An 18818-nucleotide genomic window follows, 5' to 3' on the forward strand; every position below is an offset into this window, starting at 1 on the left:
ATAGAATTTAACAATTAGTACTTCATAAATCAAGAGTTGATAAATATATCTTATTGTGGGGGTTTAAATGATCAACCGTTAAATTTTGATGGTACTGTACAATAAAACCTCGATTTAACGGAATATATGTAGATAAGGTCTCCCACTAAACCCGATTTCCCGTTAAACTCAAAAAAAAAAAAAAAACATTACAGTTATAGAAATTGCTAGAATATAGCAACTTCTAAGAAAGTACCCTATAGTGGCAGTGGAAACCGTGACTGAAATTTATTCAGAGGGTGAAGAGTTCTCTGGAGGTTAAGACGACTACTGATACCTGGCATGCTTGGCAGTCTGATGGAAGGTGGTAGTGGGGAAACATGACTAGGGTACAGCATTTCAACAAATTTACTTTAATGGCCATAAAAAGAGAACAATAATGTTAGCCACAATTTCGATTTTTTTAAAAATTTTTATGCTATACTGTATTGATAAATGAGAGCAAGGCCAGCTTTCTCAAGAAAGCAATTTTAATTTGCTTGCTTGTTACTTAAAATAGTTTAAGCGATGTTAAATACCACTGGACTGACTGAGACTTACACCAGTGTGTCTTCTGTAGACGAAAATCCTTGAAATCAGGATTTATTATAGTTTCAACTTAGTGATGTTTTCAGTTCGTATTCCCATTCGCTTTATTTTCTGCTGTTACAGATTATTATTGGGTTATTATTCGAAGTATGCGGAATAGTTTTTTTTTTTAATATGAATATAAATTTTAGTTATATTAAATATGAAATACTTCCTGGGTGGGGAGCGTTAATATAATTGCGTGCTTGAAGAGTTTGCGCACACTGTTCCAAAGAATTCAAATGTCGTACAGTTTAGCATTTGTCAGTCAGTGTCAAGTAGCAAATAAGATGTATGCTGCATGTAGTTTCATTGATACTAAACGCGTTACAGTGAAATCCAAGCTCAAAATACATTTTGAGCTTGACCACGGTCACCTTAGTTCACAGCTGCCAAACGAATTGGCTGTGAAAAGGAAACGGATAACGTCGTAAGCTGTGATACGAAATCTTTCCATTAACTGTACCAAGAATAGAACAGTGAATATTATTCAGTGTTTTAGTCTTGATATTTATCATATTATTAATTCGCAGAAGTCTAAATGTATTCGAAAATCATTAGAGAAATAATCGAAGCTACAGGACTAAAATGTACTGAACGCTGCATGCAGTCGTAGTGAAAAATAGAATAAAAACACTTGGAAAAATTTAAAATTAAGTAATTTATGAAGCATTTCTGTCAGATTTTGTGAAACTGGCCCATTAACTCTGATGATGTAAAATAGCAGACAGCGCCTTAAGATCCCTCTATATGGGCCTTATAATAGGATTCTAAATTTGGATTCATACATATGTTGATAATAGTTACAAAGTGATTCACTTCCGCGTTATGACAAGATAGTCCTCTATAATGAGTTGTTTCTGCCAGCAGTTTTTTTTTTTTATTTATTTAAATGCAAAGTACACCGATTTAGCATCTTCAGGTAAGTAGAATTATAAAAGAGTAAATTATATATATATAAAATATAATACCAATGAATTAAAACCTGTAGAAATAGTCAAACCTTTTTGGTTTTCCGTGTAACTTATTTATTTAAAAAATAATAATTGCAAATCAAATAGGAGGTGTGGACTGTAAAGTAAAATTATTAATAATAAGGTAAAATATAATACAAATAAAATAAAATAAAAAGTGGTAGAGCTGTCATCAGATATGGGGGGGGACATATTTAGATAAAAGTCGAATACAGGTGAGGCAAATATGAAGAATCTGATGTCAGCGAAAGTAAATATTGATAAAACTGCGTTTCTAAACTTATAGTAGTAGAAGGTATTTTCATTAGGGTGAAAGGATAAAAAGCAAAAAAAAAAAAAAAAAAATGAAATTAGCACATTCTTATACGTAGTGTCAATTTTAAGTGTCAATATAAGAATGTGCTAATTTCATTTTATTTATTTATTTTTTTTTTTTTTGTTACATGGTCAGGTGTAGGCCCCTGATGAAATACCTGACCATGTATCGATATTTACTTTCGCTGGCATCAGATTCTGCATATTTGCTTTACCTGTATTCGACTTTTATCTAAATATGTCCCCCCATATCTGATGACAGCTCTACCACTTTTTATTTTATTTTATTTGTATTATATTTTACCTTATATTAATAATTTTACTTTCACTCACCTCCTATTTGCTTTATAATTCAGCCCATAATTTTCTTAATTCATCATAACTTTTAGGATATTAACATTCTTTCACCTTTTACATATCTACTATACTTCGTTTTCTACTATCTTTACCCTTCTAGTCTCTAGCAGTATGTGTAAATTTTACCTCCAATCCGTGCATACTTTATCTAATATATCTATTCATACATACTTGTAAATAGATATTTTCCTTATTTATTTATTTTATTATTTTTATTTTATTATTTTTTTTTTGCATCCTTTAAGGCTGCTTTGCGCTTTTAGGTGCATCTGTCATACCTGATTTATTAATTTTTCATCAACTGACACCTCTTTTTTCATCCACTGAAACTTTTATTTTAAAATTACATTTAATATATATATATATATATATATATATATATATATATATATATTAGTAATAAAAAAGAAAGTTAATAATTATAACGACTGTAACTAATATTTATGGGTCAATGTAGTTGCAGAACAATCATGCGTTACAACCATAATGTGTATAAAATATTGAGGATAATAATAGAAAATAATAGAAAACGTAAATCAGTCAAATAATACTATTCAGGGATTTAGGAAAACGCTAAGGATTAAAAAATATATATATATCGCTTTTTACCCATAATCCAGATGACTTCAACTGGGGCCAACCACCCAGACTGAAGGCAAAAAATGACAAGAAGTTCTGTTTCTGTAATGATCAATATATGCTAAGTAATTTAAATCTAAACCAAATATAGTAATTAAAAATGGTTAAGAAATTTTAGAATCAAAAGTAAGAAAATATAAGTAAATTATAAATAAAGCTTTTTACCCACAATCCAGATGACTTCAACTGGGGCCAACCACCCAGACTGAAGGCAAAAAACGACAAGAAGTTCTGTTTCTGTAATGATCAATATATGCTAAGTAATTTAAATCTAAACCAAATATAGTAATTAAAAATGGTTAAGAAATTTTAGAATCAAAAGTAAGAAAATATAAGTAAATTATAAATAAATTATAAATGTAAGCATATATTAATCATCGTTGATCCGACAGATAACGTAATTTAATGATTACAATAAGATAACATTACATTTGTAGTATGTATTATATATTTAATCTTATTGGAATCATTAAATTACGTTCTCTGTCGGGTTAACGATGATTAATATATGCTTACATTTATAATTTACTTATATTTTCTTACTTTTGATTCTAAAATTTCTTAACCATTTTTAATTACTATATTGGTTTATATTTGGTTTAGATTTAAATTACTTAGCATATATTGAACATTACAGAAGCAGAGAACTTCTTGTCGTTTTTTGCCTTCTGTCTGGGTGGTTGGCCCCAGTTGAAGTCATCTGGATTGTGGGTAAAAAGCGATAATTTTTTTTTTTTTTTTTTTTTTTTTTTAATCCTTAGCGTTTTCCTAAATCCCTGAATGGTATTATTTGATTGATTTACCTTTTCTATTATTTTATATTATTATCCTCAATATTTTATATATATATACCGGGTGGTTATAAAATAGAGTTTCCCTATTCAGGAGACCCTAGTGTCAAAATGGTTAGAGATAGCGCTGTGAAAATCGGTGGAATGTCATTTAGGGTATGGGAAAGCGATTTATAGAAGAAAAAAATTAGTTCAAATTTCCGCCACCAGGGAGAAATTGGCACTGTAAACCTGAGATGGAATACATAACTTAGGATTAGATTTTAATATCAGAACTTAGAAATCTACAGATATTGTTCTTCGTGCTTTCCTTCATTTGAGATGACATTCTGAAAACCGAGGACTGCGTGCGGCACAGTTTCGTGTAGCATCTCATTGGGGATGTTGGCTACATGCTCTGTTTAATGCTTGCTTTCAAATCGACAAGCGTCTGTATGCCTCCACGGTAAACTCTGTCTTTCAGGTACCCCCATAGCCAGAAATCACAGGAATTGAGATCTGTTGATCGTGCTGGCCAGAACTGCAGAAAGTCTCTAGAAATGATGCGATCATTTCCGAATGTTGAACGGAGCAGTTCCTTTACTTGTCGATCAACTAGGTGCCCCTCCCCTAGTTGATCGACATGACCACTACGGTCTCCGAGAATTGCCTTTCTTGCAGAACGGGAAGAATATGATCACTTAGAAGAGCGCAGTACCGTGCACCTTACGGGGTCATGAGGTGTAGACTCTTCAAAGAAAAATGGTCCGATTATAAACTCTGCTGTGAATCCACACCATACTGTAATGTATGGACTTTGTTGTAGTCTTTCATGCACAGCAGATGGACGAGAATATTCGGCAGTTTTGTGCATTTACAGCCCCATGAAGAGTGCAATGTGCCTCATCAGACCACAAGATCATTCGCTCCTATGTATCGTCAAGTTCCATACGAGCTAGAAATCTACAGCAAAGTCTATTCGTTGTTGCTGATCACAAGATTTTAGTTCTTGCACTACGTGAATCTTGTATGAGAACCAGCGTAATATTATTCGAAGCACTTTACTTACAGTAGACCAAGGAAGGTTCAAGTCTCTTGACGCACCTTTGGCACTGTTGACTGGTAGTGTTTCGCATTCTGACTATTGCAACCGCCACTTCATCCACTACCTCCGTTCAAATACGTGGTCGTACCTTGCCGGGAATTACACCTAAATTCCCAGTCGGTCGCTTCAAATTTCTTTATTAGTTTTGGAAGCCCCACTGACGTCAAAGGTTTACGCAAACCTTTAAGTTTGCGAAATTCAAGTAGTGCTACATTAGCGTCACTATTATTTCAGTAGAACAGTTTTACTAAAAGAGCACGTTCCTTTTTTGTAACAGCCATAATGGTTATTGACGGTGACGTTGTCCTTTCTGCTTTTATTTAATAGGATTTGCATAAGCAGCGTGTCTTGAAGTAAATGACAACTTTTACATATGTGCAGTGTCGTTTTCCCCTGGTGGCGGAAACTAATCTTTTTTCTTCTATAAATCGCTTCTCCATACCCTAAATGACATACCCACCGATTTTCACAGCGCTAACTCTAACCGTTTTGACATTACGGTCTCCTGAATAGGGAAACTTATTTTATAACCACCCGGTATATTTTTTTTATTATTATTTTTTTACATATGATATGATCCACTACAACCATCAAAATTTGTACGTCTATTCAGTTATCTGTCATATTTTAATGGAAAAATTCTGGTTTCCATTCGAAAATTTCGACTTTTTTTATTTACTTTTCAAATTTCTTAATATTAGAAATTTCTTTATTGCAACGACAGCTTTTTGTACAGTGCATTGGAATATGGCCACAAGGCTAGTGGTAACATAACAGAAATGATGACAGCCTCTATGGCAGAGGCCTACATCTAGACCGGGCATACTATGTTTTGTTAATTTAGGACAGGTAAACATTTAAACCACATGCCTTATATTTTTATATTACTTGATATTAAGAAAATGCAGAGATGTGGAGAACTATTATGAAGTAATCTTTAAGTAAAATATGAAATATTAAATTAATTAACTATTCATTAAATGAGATTATGAAAGCCATATAACATAAGAACTGCAAATATATATAAATTATGCAGAGCGTTACTGAAACTCAGATATACAAGTGTCATCAGTGGACACTAGGAGAATAGGAACACAGAGAATGCTCAGATGAGTTAACTCTCTCCTAATGATCCAGGTGGAGCGAATAGTTTACCATTTTCGGAGTAGGCACTGCACCATAAAAGTCGATGGTACTGTTTAGCAGCCATCCTCGGCGCATCAGCCGCTACTGTTGCAGCAGTCGAGAGAAACCCCAACTCACTAGCGATCTCTTCCTCTCTCTCTCTCTCTCTCTCTCTCTCTCTCTCTTTCACTCTGTATACTTTTCACCCACGTAATTCGTGGTGCCGGCTGCTAAAAGAAAGCATTATCGTCTGTTGACCGTATGCGATATCTTGACGCGAATAACGGAATAGGTGAAATAGAACATAAATTTTGATGAGACGGAGTGGCTGGAGGATCACATTGTAACATGAGTGCGGACTGTAAAAGTCATGAGTGATCTTGCCTGCCTATAGAATTTCTCTCGACTATAGTAGAGTGAAGCTAATTTACCATGGTCTAGTTTGGTAGAGCCATCACCAAACCAGCAGTTGAGTAATATTTGTCATATCCTCTTATTATATTTTTCCTATTGTATTAAATTTATTATTATATTTTAGACAGTACTGTATATGATTATAAGCGACATGCTACGAGATCTGGTGACGTACAACTAGTGTTGCCAGATTTCTATGACTGGTTTAAAGGACACTCAAAAATAGTTAATGCTACCACTCACCCACTCTCACTCCACCCACTCCCACTCCAAACAAAGGAAATTGGATGATTTTTTAGTTAATAATTAAACATTTTGTTTGTATTTTTTAGATTTTGGTTTAAAAATTATAGTTTTCATATTGACTATAAATATTTGCAAATTTTAGTTTAATTTAGAATTTAAAATATTTAATGGTAAACCATGGCTTTATATGGGGAAATATATGGATTGATATAGAGGGTGTCTCAAAAATACACGGCATAACTTCAGGAATGAGTTCCTCATATGTAGACAATAAAAATATTTTATATCTACATAGTTCCGGAAATACTTGGTTTCCGAGTCTATCTATGTCTGTCTAAGGTCTGTCTATGACACTTAACTGTTCATATCACCTCATAGTAATTTTTCAAAATGTCCACCTTCTGCCTGAATACAGGCCTCATATCGACGTCTCATGGACTCGCGAAGACGATGCCAAATTCCTGGCATGTTTCGTATTGTCTCACAACCTGCCACAATTCGATTGTGGAGAGTTTCCACATCAGCTACCGGAGTCGAATACACCAATAACTTTAAATGGCCCCACAAGAAGAAATCTAGTGGGTTTAAATCATGTGATCGTGGAGACCAGGCAGTTGGTCCACCTCTAGCTATCTACCGACCAGGAAACCTTCGATTCAGGTAACTGCGGGCTAGGTGGCTGAAATATGCGGGAGCGTCATCGTGCATGAAGTGTGCTTGTTGACGAATGATCGGTGGCGTGTCGTCCAAGAAATCAGGCATGTTGTTTTCCAGAAAGTTTCTGTACGCCTGCCCTGTAAGTTTGTTTGGAGTACATGGGGCCCAAATAACTTATCACCAAAAACACCCGCCCAGATGTTGAGGCTGAACCGCTGTTGGTGATGTGATGGAAGAATTGCATGTGGGTTTTCCTCAGCCCATACATGCTGATTGTGAAAGTTTTGGATTCCGTCTCGTGTGAACTGTATTTCATCTGTAAATTTCATCTGTAAACTAAGGTAGGAAAGTGAGGAGTTGTACCACACTGCTGCAAGAACCACTGGCAGAACATTACTCGGGCACGGTTGCAGATGGTAAGGATACAGTTGGTGTTCTCGCAACACTCTCCAAATAGTCGAACGTTGAACAGCCAGTTGCATTGCTATTCTGCGTGTGCTGATTCCAGGAGTGGCATGGACAACATCCAAAATCTCCTCCTCTACTTCAGGAGTCGTAAATCTTGGTCGTCCTCTGTCAGCAGCACGAGGTGTAAAGGTTCCATGTTCACAAAGGCGGCGATGAATACCTTCAAACGTTTTCCTGTCTGGACATCTTCTTTCTGGGAACCTTTCTTGGTACAAACGACGAGCCTCTAGAGCATTGCCGTCCGCCAAACCGTACATAAAGTGCATATCCGCTTGCTCCTGATTTGAGTACATGGTCGGAATGGAAAACCACCAGATTTTGTCACTACCTTGTGATGAAGGAAATCACCTGCGGGAGATAAGACATTCCTGTTAATAACTCGGGAACCAAGCATTTCCGGAACTATGTTGATATAAAATATTTTTATTGTCTACATATGAGGAACTCATTCCTGAAGTTATGTGTGTATTTTTGAGACACCCTGTATAAGGATAATGAGTGTGATATAGATGATATAGAAAGCATGAATTGATCCAGATATTTTAATGCAAATTTAATGCATTGATTGACATTAAGCTAAAGTAATTTTAGGTAGGTGAAAAAAAGCAAAAAAAAAAAAAAAGGTAGAAATCATTCACATTGAACATATTTTGTATTACTTTGAGCAACCTTAAGAACTTTGGCATCTTTTTAATTTTCTCAGAAAAATCTAAACAATTATCTTTAAAATAGAAGTAGATCATTAGTTTGCGTTTTATGAGTGAAACTGAACATCTATTTCGCTCATCCCTCCACTTTGAGTTCATTACACTAAAAATCCTTTCTGATGCTGAAGTCCCTGGCACTGAAAATACATACGGAATGACCTTGAAAATATTTGAAAGCTTAAAATCAACACTTTTCAAAATTAAATGCCATTGACTGGAAGTACTCGAACAAGTTTTAAAATTTTCACAGGTTGACACAGTTTACAGTTTCATAATTTGTTTTCAGTACTGAAACCTCATCAAATAAATCATTCGTATCCAACTTTAGTTTTTCTATCAATTTAAAATATTCTGCTACTTCAACAAATTAGTCATAGTTAGCACAACCATTTTTAAAGCTTAATTTGCTGAGTTTCAAAAAAGGGGTATTTTCATTAAAATTAAATTTCTTTCCTAAATATTTCAATGCAGCATTATAAAATGTTTTGAAATCATTTATCACTGTGCTTTTAACTACGACGCCTCCGTGGGCAGGAGCAGCAGTGCGTAGCACACGCTTCTTGATTAGACCGGGGTTCGAGCCCGTGACCACCAAATACGGAGGATGAGGAAAGGTAAGGGAATGACCACCGCATACCCCGGAGCAATATGGCCTTAGTTGCTAATGCTCCTAAAAAAAAAACAAATAACAATCCTACGACTGTGCGGAAATCTTCCATTGCCATTACGAGGCGCAGACATTGAAAAATGAAAATAAATTACAAATTGCGTCCTTTCTTGTTTCGATTAAGGACAAGAACAGTTTGCTAAAATAAAGGATTGTCCTTTGAAATAAAGGACGTCTGGCAACCCTGCGTACAACTAATCATGTCCAAAGCAAGGGTCAGGTATAAAAAGCCAACTTTTTCCTCAGATTTGTTGATGGTTATAGCTAATACTAATCCATCTTTGGAAGGTCGAGAGATTACTGAAATCTTGATTTTCGGTATGTTGTTTGACGCTAATCGTATGTTAATACGATTAGCGTCTTCTAAGTATTTTTAAAAACTTAATAAAATAATAAGATATATTATTTTCTTGATATTAAACAATCTTAACAATAACAAACAATTTTAACAAAAACAATAATATTAAACAATACATTGCGTAATACGATGGAGTGGAATATTAATGGCTAAAAATTGCTTACGTACGATTCATATGCAACCCTGGGAAGTAAACGCTCACTAATATCAGAACAGGGCGTCAACCTTTTTTTTTTTTTTGGCTAGGGGCCAAAGCAGATAAATTGCTGAAGGTTGTGGGGAGCAGCTGGTCGCCGACCGAAAGAACAGTTCCTTACCACTAATTACGCATTTTGGAAATATAATTTATTTACCATCAACTTTATATGTACAGTTTATTTTTTTATTTAATAATTAAATACGAAAAGCCAATAATTATTAAATGACATTAATAACATTCTTATTATATGGTTATGATGATATTGTTAAATACCGAGGAACATACATAAGACATCGAATATTGCTAAAAAGATATTTTCGAAGTCAATGTGAAACTATAATTTGTGACACGCTAGTTTTAAACTTTGGGGAACCATCGACGCGGGTTGCACAATGCGAAGAAATGGATCCGCGGGTTGGACACCCCCCTGGTTTAGAAGATATGCAGAAGGTCAAGAAACCTGAACTTTCAGGTCTTTCACAGGTTGCTAGTACGGAAATCATGATTTATGACTAGTTGGGATTTAGGGTTTGGTAGGCGGAGTAGAAGGAGGTGGAGTCATGTGAACAGAAAATATGATTAGTTTTAGGTCACCTAAGTCAATGATTACTGCTTATTAGTATCTACTATAGTGTTTTGATTATGGTGAACTGATTGCCTAGACATTTGCATTGGAAGAATCAACTAAAGAACCCTTTTTACTCTCTTGTAGTCACACTGTGCTTTACTCTTTCATTGGTTTCTGTTTATTACAACTGTCACCCTCTATTAACCAAAAACGTCAATATTGATGGTCACCCTGAATCAAACTTTGCGTGATAAATTTTCCAAGTTTTTCTGTTACAAATTTTAGATAGATTCAATTATTTAATTGAAATTTATTAAAGTCTTGAAGAGAAAACTAATGTACACATCAAACTCTTCGAGATATCGAGGAGTCATGACCCCATTAACGGATGTGAGGCAAGTTTTATAGAAGAGTTATATTGAAATTTTCATACATTGGCATAACATTTAAAAGGAACAAGAAAAGCTTTATTCAAGCCAAAAGAGGAGAACACGAATAGACTTTCCGCACATGTGGACAATTTGCGTTGAGTTACCTGGGTTATTTAGAATTTCGTCACCAAAGTATCCATTAGTTGGTCGGCACGATACATCTACAGTTGTGCATCTCCGGGTTTTGTTGTAATTTCTCTGAGTCATAGAATAGTAGAGAAAAAAAAATTCCATTCCATTTTGAGGTGAATGTGATATTATTGTATATTTTTATTTATACTTAATACTTGTATCTGTAGTACAATGTTTTTAACCAGGGGCCAGCACCCTTTCGTACTATATTTTAAAAATAAACATGGGCACAAGATCGACCTCTCACAATTTCTTATAAGTGCACCTCTATGTTAAATAAAATACGCTAGTTGTAGAATTATTATATATTTTTATTATAAAATACGCGTTAGGTAAGTAGGTAGATAAAAAATTTAAAGCGAACTTAAAAATTAAATGGAAAGTGATTAATGAGACGTCTGGTATTGGTATTCTTCAGAAAATTATATTATATTTTTATGCACAACAACCGACCAGTTGCCGACCCTTGACTATGATGTTGATAAGTTCCTAAACTAGAAATTAGAAACCTGTACCGGTTACTAATTATCCCAAAAGGCCTTTAAATAGTTTTTCCTAATAAATAACATTTAAAAATTAATTTTTAGAAAATTATCACGGCCTTCCCCTCCATCATGTCTGGTAAGAGATTTTGAAAAGGTTTTAACCCTAGACACATCACTACGCGTTGTCGCCCATATGGAGAGGTCTGAGTTCGATTGCCATCGATGACTGAAGGAATTGCCAAAGTGTAAATAAGGAAAAGGAGGGACGAAAGGGGGCTCTACTAAACCCTGGCATAAGCTAGATGAAGAGGTTCATCTTTAGTAATAAGTTGAGCCTCGAAACGTCGCCAAAGTAATAAGTGTAAATTGATGAGATTCACTTCAATAAAGATTTAAAACTATCACGTGCTGCAACAGTGTTTTTAATTTCCTTTAATTCATAATTAATTGCTAAAGTCCTCTTCAATCGAGACTATACTTGGCCATTCTCAGGCGGAGGGAGTTTGAGTTCTCTCCGAGAGTTATTCCAGTTTTTTTCATTCGGTACAAACATAAGAATCGGCTCGCGAACACACTTATAGACACATAATACACGTACGGATAAGTGTGACAAGCTCCGGTGTCCTTAAATAATAATTTGAATTTGAAATTTTTCCTTAAGGAGTTCATTAATTTGTATTTTTTTCAAACCTTCTCTTGTATCATCAGCTGAATTTGAAAATGAGTAGGCGTTGCCGCACACTAGTGAGAGATTGTTGCACTTTTTCAGTTTCGTAACTTTGAAAAGAGCTCATATGGCTTTGCTCACCTCGTCTGACCCTTCTTTAAATAGACCTGCGGAAGGTTGCCATTGTTAGGTAAATGTTTAACAACATTTACCTAAGCAATTTCCTAAAAGGATCCACATACTTTCAGGTTTGTCAAAAGACGACACTCAATACTATATTCTGTACAGTCATCTTCCAACACTGGCGCTGAAAGCAAACTGCTTTCGATTTTACGATTATTATTTTATTTTTTTTTTGTTTTGTTAGATAAGGACACCATAATGAGATATAGCTTGGAATCATTGATTACTGCCACCTGTAAATCGAAAATGGCGTCTTATGGCCATCACAACCTTTATTCCCCCCTTCTCTCTCTCTCTCTCTCTAATTTCGCTAACAGTGCATGCTTTTTTTTTTATCCTTTTTTTTTTTTTTATTATTTCGCTATCGGGAAACATATTTTTGAATAACGGACCTTCATGATTAATAAAACTCAGAGGAAGGTTATGTTCTTTAATAAATGATGTGAATATATATTCAGCACGTGTGACACTGATCCTCACTTTGAAATGCTATCTGTCTGAGCATTTATTTCTATGCTTTGCGTATAGTTCCTATGGTTACTTGTTTGCAAATGTCTGATCACATCGCGTTTCTCGCCACTCTGTTAAGAGATTTTTAAAAAACTGGCTTGTATATCTTCTTAAACACTACATCGTATTTTTGACATCTTACTGAAGGAAATTGCTAAATCAAATTAATTATTTTGTTTCGCACGTACCGCATTTTATGCAACATAAACTAGTCATTGTTAATTAGTGATTATAGTATTCATTCAGTGGATACTACTTCTATGGATACTGCAATCCAAAACACTGCCTCACCACAGTGCTTCTAACAGGGGAAAATAATACTTGCATGTCTATTTCTCCTACGATTTCTGAACATCTCTTTCAGGAGATGTTAGAAGTCAATGGTCTGATGGACATTTGAGCTTTAAAATACTTATTGGTGGACGGGGACAGCAATACTGGCCCGTTAACTGGACGATAGCCAAAGACAGACATATCAGGACGAACCTCGGCATTGGCGGCACACTTAATTAAGAACACTTGCGCACTATGGCCTGAATAGATGTAACACAAACTGAACAGATTGAAGACATATCCCGCTTTGGGCGCCATTCGAGTTAGGGGTTTCTAGCACTGTCCTGATCGGAGGGGACACAAAGTTAGTTTTGAATCTACAGTTTGAATACTTTTAGTTCTCACTGCTGCAGTTTCCTCGTGTATTATTTATGCAAGGTGGGGTAGTAATGGTCTTGGTTACATTTTTTTTATAAGTAGACAGTTCCGAACACATGGGACATATGAGCATGTTTCAACAAAAAATAATTTATTCAGCCTTCGGAAATAAAAAATCACAACAGTCAACTGAAATTTTACGTGTTTTGCTAGCATTTGCTATTGTGATGTCAAAGCAGCCAGAACAAAATTGTTTTGTATTAAAACTGCCAATATTAGATATTAACATTCACTGGTTACTTGATTCAAATAAAGTAAACGAAAAGAGTGAGTTACTTGTAACTGTTTCTTAGGGTCACAGAATTCGAATATGAAATACTTATATTCTATTTAAATAAACAGGAAAGGGTATAATGACAAGTTCCACTGCCTATATTAGCATCAGCATTAGCATTAGTGGAGGCATGCGATGCAAGAAAGCAAGCTCATGCAGCATCAGCCAAAAAAAAAAAAAAAAAAAAAAACCTTCCCATTTCACCACTCCATTCGTTCCCAATGCCTGTCCATCTCAGCCTTAAATTTATTTAGGCTATCAACTTCCACAACAAAAGATGGAAGTCTGTTCCACCAATTAACCACCCGCTGGCTAAAGGCAAATTTCCACACATCTAGTCTACAACTGTCTTTCCTCAATTTGAATCTATGTCCCCTCCGGTTCCTAATCTCAGCAAGAGGAAGAATCCCATCAGCATTCAGCTTGCTGAAGCTATTCAAGGCCTTATACACCTCAATCAGACCACCTCGCAGGTGTCTACTGTCCATGCTCTGCAATTTGCAGAACTTAAACAATCTTGTTGCCTTTCTTTGTACTCGTTCTAGCAACTCTACATTTTTTCCTAAAATGAGGCCTCCAGACCTGTACACAGTACTCTAGGTGTGGCCTGACCATTGCCTTGTATAACGGGATAATCACCTCTGTCACTGCTAACAAAATTCCTATATAGCATTGACAAGACCCAGTGACCTCACCTGGCAGCCCAGCCCGTCTGCACTGCTCAGGGAACTTCATATTCGATGCACAATTACTCCTAGGTCTTTTTTACTTTCCACTTCCCTGAGTGTTTCACACACTTGGTACATTTCTCTTCGGTTATTGCTATTCATATGCAGTACTTTGCATTTGTTAATGTTAAACTTCAGTTACCACTTCGCAGCCCATTTGCCAAACTTATCTAGATCCAGTTGGAGTAGCATACTGTCTTTACTGTCGTTAACAGCCCTGCCAACCTTTGTATCATCTACAAACTTGGACATCAAGCCTGATATACCTTCAGCAATACCATTGATAAATATACAAAACAACAATGGGCCCAACACCGAACCCTGGGGAACTACACTAATAACATTTGTCTATGAAGAGCAGTGTCCATTGATTACCACTCTCTGTCGTCTCCCACTCAACCAACTTATTCCTTAATGCCATATCTCTCCAATGTGTACAGCAGTCTTCCATGTGCAATAGTATCAAAAGCTTTCCTGAAATCCAAGTATATGATATTAAAATTATTTTTGGCATTCAGTTCCTTTGTGACCACATCATAGTATCTAATCAAATTGGTGAGACAAGACCTCCCTTTAACAAGCCCATGCCGTGTCTTAACTATTACTGCAGTCTTGTCTAGATGATCCTGCAATGCTTCTTTAACCAATGACTCCATTATTTTCCCCGGAACACAAGTTAAACTAAGAGGTCTATAGTTACTTGTGTCACCTTTTGAACTCCTTTGTGAATTGGTGATACATTTGCACACCTCCAGTCCATGGGGACCTCCCCTGAGTCCAAGGAAGCTCTCATAATTATGGCTAAGGGTTTGCTTACTTCCTTTGCCACCTCCTTTAATATAACTGAATAGATCCGGTCCACCCCAGGTGCATTCCTTATGTTTATCTTCAACGATTTCTCCTCCACTTTGCTCTCAGTTATTGCATTATCACTTAGCTCCCTGTTGGAGTTTGGTAAACTTCTGGCATTCCCCTAATTGAATAACTCCTCATGTGCAGATGCAAAATACTCATTCAGTTTATCAGCTACCTGAGTATGATCATCAAAAGTCAACCCATCTATGTTAAGTGGTCCAATCTGATTCATTCCTTTCCTTCTAGAGTTTACACGACTGAAGAACTCTTTGCTATTTTTCTTTGCATCCTTTGCCAAAGATTTCTCGTAATCTGCCTTCGCCTGCCTAACCTCCATATGCCAAACAGGGCTCTTTCTCGCTGCCATCCTAGCAAAGGATATTTAAACTGGGCTCAAAGAGAATAGCCCAAGTACTAGGGCCAGAGCAGTAGAATCATAAACATGATTGCTACCGGACCATGTTGTCTGGTAATAGTGTTTTATATTTGTTTCTCTTTTACTCATCCTGTTTCTAATTTGGGATGCCATATAGGATCAGAGGAATTCACAAGGGAGATTTTGGGGTATTGTGTGGATTAGAAACATGCAGCGAGAGTAACTCTGTACTTGTACTTGGCCGTTCGCTGATATTGTGCTTGATATGGTATTTTCTTTAATATTTATTTTTAAGAATGAATGTATCCTGTCCGTGAGTTATATGAAATCAAACTGTGGGCAGCATCTGGACATTGGGCCTCAGTGTCCCTTCCCTGCTCTATAGTATAATTTTAGAATTACCAATATCAAAATTTGACATGGTAACGACTCCAGTTCTCAAAATTCTATTTAAATTGCAATTCTAGTCTGTCATTACAGCCCTGAATTTAGTTCATGCTATGTGCATTGATGAAAACAATTACTTTTTGTATTACGTTGTATGTATATTGTTTCTCTTTTTTAATGGCAATCGCTACAAATTTTAATGGCGATAAAAATGTAATTCTTTTTTAGTATTGAAGAATTCTATTTATATCATAGAAAAATTTATAAGTTTTCCCCTGTAGGTTTTACAAAAAAAGATGGGCTAAAGATGCTTTCGAAAAGTATTGTCAGTTCAAACTAACCACATCGTTTATCATCTGTTTCCTTGTTTATCATATCGAACAATTTTGTAGATAAAAACTTACCTGGTGGAGTCATCCAGCGCTGTTGTTGTATATCAAGTGGAGTAAGAGCTTGTTGTTGTTGTTGCATCGCCTTGACATAATAGAGGCTGTCGATAGTGCTGGGTGGTTGCATCTGGGCAGGGGAAGGGGGTATCTGCTCTACTGATGAGGTGGGATGGTAGTTTTCCATTGACGGCGTTGCTTGCGCCTCCATCTCCAGCTGCGAGTTCAGGGCTACCGGCACAACAGCGCGCCTCGAAGTGATCTAAGAGATATTTTTAACAACAAACACTAAGTGACGTCGTCTCACATTGCCAGCGCGCGCAGTCCTCTGGGATCCATAACACGTAGGCCAAGAGTTCAACGGTTTTTCTATTATTGTTTTTTTCTTGTTTCTGGATTCTTAAAGGTATTACAAAACTTTAACGATGACAGCGGCAGGAAATCTACTTGATCTTCGGTGCGTAATGATTGCTAAACGGCAAAGCACCTCTTTGGTTGCCAATGGATACCGAAGCCGCACGTCATATGAAATAAATAACGTCACTGGACAAACGGTTATTTGGCCTTTTCATCTTCATGCGCGTGGTAGTACTTGTATGCGAAGTTATCATAGACAGCTGTGCTTTAGACGAACCGTTAATTAATGTTTAGTGCCTGCTGTATCTTCCTAATTACAGAGGCTTGTTTCTCTGTTAATAAAGAAATAAAATCTTTGGAATAAATTTAGATATCAACTGCGCTTGCAAGGATTTGATTCCTTAGAGATGCAATCTAGATATTGAAGAAGTAACCAAATTAACTTCCTTGGGTACAAAAAAAAAAAAAAAAAAAGCTTTTCAATTTATTTTTTCAAACAAATGTTTTCTTTGGCAGCCAGATGTGCTTTTGTACTTCTTAAAATATCTAAAAAACTTAGCTCTGGGTTATCTGTTATCTCATATCACACCATGATTATCAAATTATACATATATCGATTCATGGGAACAATAAATTCAGCTTTCTTGGGACGTTCAGTCTGCCACTCGAAATTTCTGAGAAAGAATCTATACTTTCATTTCAAACTTGTACGCCGAACATTATGTACACGGAAAGAGCTAACAGAGTTTCAGAGAGAGAGAATGATAGTTGAATGTTATTTGGAGAAAAATGTCTGTGCATGCTGTCATCAGGAATTAAATATTCCCAAGTCGATAGTTGAGAACATTCTAAAGGAAGTTCATAGGTGACACTAAGCCGAAGAAATGACTAGGTAGGCGTAAAATGCCAACACTTACAACAAAATCCCCCTGAATGCTTCAATGACCTCATTACTTGCAGTTATAAACATTCACTTTTATGTTTAACTAATTCAATACATATATGCAGTTAAAATTAAGTATATGTTAACTACTCGTAATGATAAAGAGGGTTTAGGGTTTATAAAATGGATTTATTCTTGGCGGATAGCACCCAAGGGTGGTGGTTGTATCCGTCAAGAATAAGTAGCATTAGTCTTCTCTATTGGGAAAACGTTGATTATTCAAGGTAGTGCAATAAACATGCAACTCATTATGAAAGCGTTCACAATATGACATGTGACAAAAACGATGCCATTTCATCTACTTCTGTGATTTTCTACGACTAAAATGATGTTTTGCACTAACTTGTTCATATACTCGTAATATTAGTAAATCGATACGATACAAATGGGAGAAAAATTTGGTATTGATATGCGATAAAATTTTCGATAAATCGTTTATTCCTTTATAAAGCGAAATAAGTTCTGCGGAAGACAAAAGTGCCGATACTGTTGCTTCAGTGTTTTTAAAAATGTGAGATGATATACAAAACAAGGATGGTGAAACTCAAGCAGTTGCTGTACATTTGTAAGACTTTTGATTGCTTACGGCACAAACTTCCTACCTTTTGGGTCTCACCCGTGATTGTTGTTACTGCTGTAAGATTTTAGGCTCATCAGCGACTTGACCATATTGTGTCGTACATATTATGTCTGTAAATTGCGTGTGTTCTGTGGTTGACTTATGTTTTCCAGGGCTGCTGAAATCCTATGTGCCGCCAGTAAGCAAAATCAAATTTTCCGCGTGAAATATTTAGATTAAAAATTAAAATAAGGCGTAAATAATTATTATTCATTTATTTAAAAAGAAAAGAATTACAACATATCTCACATATAATATAATGAAACAACAAACAAAAATAACAAAATCATTCTGAAATTCTGGAAATAAACTTTAAATTCTAAATCACAGTAATCGTACTCTATCACAATAATAAAATAAAAGGAAAATTATAACTTTAAAAAAAATTATACAAATTTATGTATTCGCATTTATTAATTAATGCGAATTTATTAATTATTTCATTTATGTTTATTTGTTCCAAAAGATAATTTTCTATTGAAATTATTGCCAAATTAGAGATTTGTTGTTGACACATTGTCGATTGTAAATAATTTTTGATTAATTTTAATTTTTAAAACTGCGTTCACATGAGGCAACTGAAACTGGTAAAGTTAGAA

At 35.5% G+C, this 18818-nt stretch overlaps 1 protein-coding gene across 2 annotated transcripts in view; it reads right to left on the minus strand.

Moving 5' to 3' along the window:
• LOC150089468 (band 7 protein AGAP004871-like) overlaps window positions 1-16688 on the minus strand; it is a 320570-nt gene extending 303882 nt beyond the window's left edge. The window contains exon 1 of one of the 2 annotated variants that reach the window (XM_090368612.1): window positions 16319-16688. In XM_090368612.1, coding sequence (XP_090224738.1) covers window positions 16319-16511 — 193 coding nt within the window. In that variant the 5' untranslated portion in view covers window positions 16512-16688. The remainder of the gene's footprint in view (window positions 1-16318) is intronic. The other variant, XM_090368611.1, reaches the window with a different exon arrangement.
• Window positions 16689-18818: the final 2130 nt, after the last annotated feature.

Source organism: Mastigoproctus giganteus, chromosome 2, assembly GCF_048544385.1.
Source record: "Mastigoproctus giganteus isolate SK-2022 chromosome 2, ASM4854438v1, whole genome shotgun sequence".
Lineage (NCBI taxonomy): Eukaryota > Metazoa > Arthropoda > Arachnida > Uropygi > Thelyphonidae > Mastigoproctus > Mastigoproctus giganteus.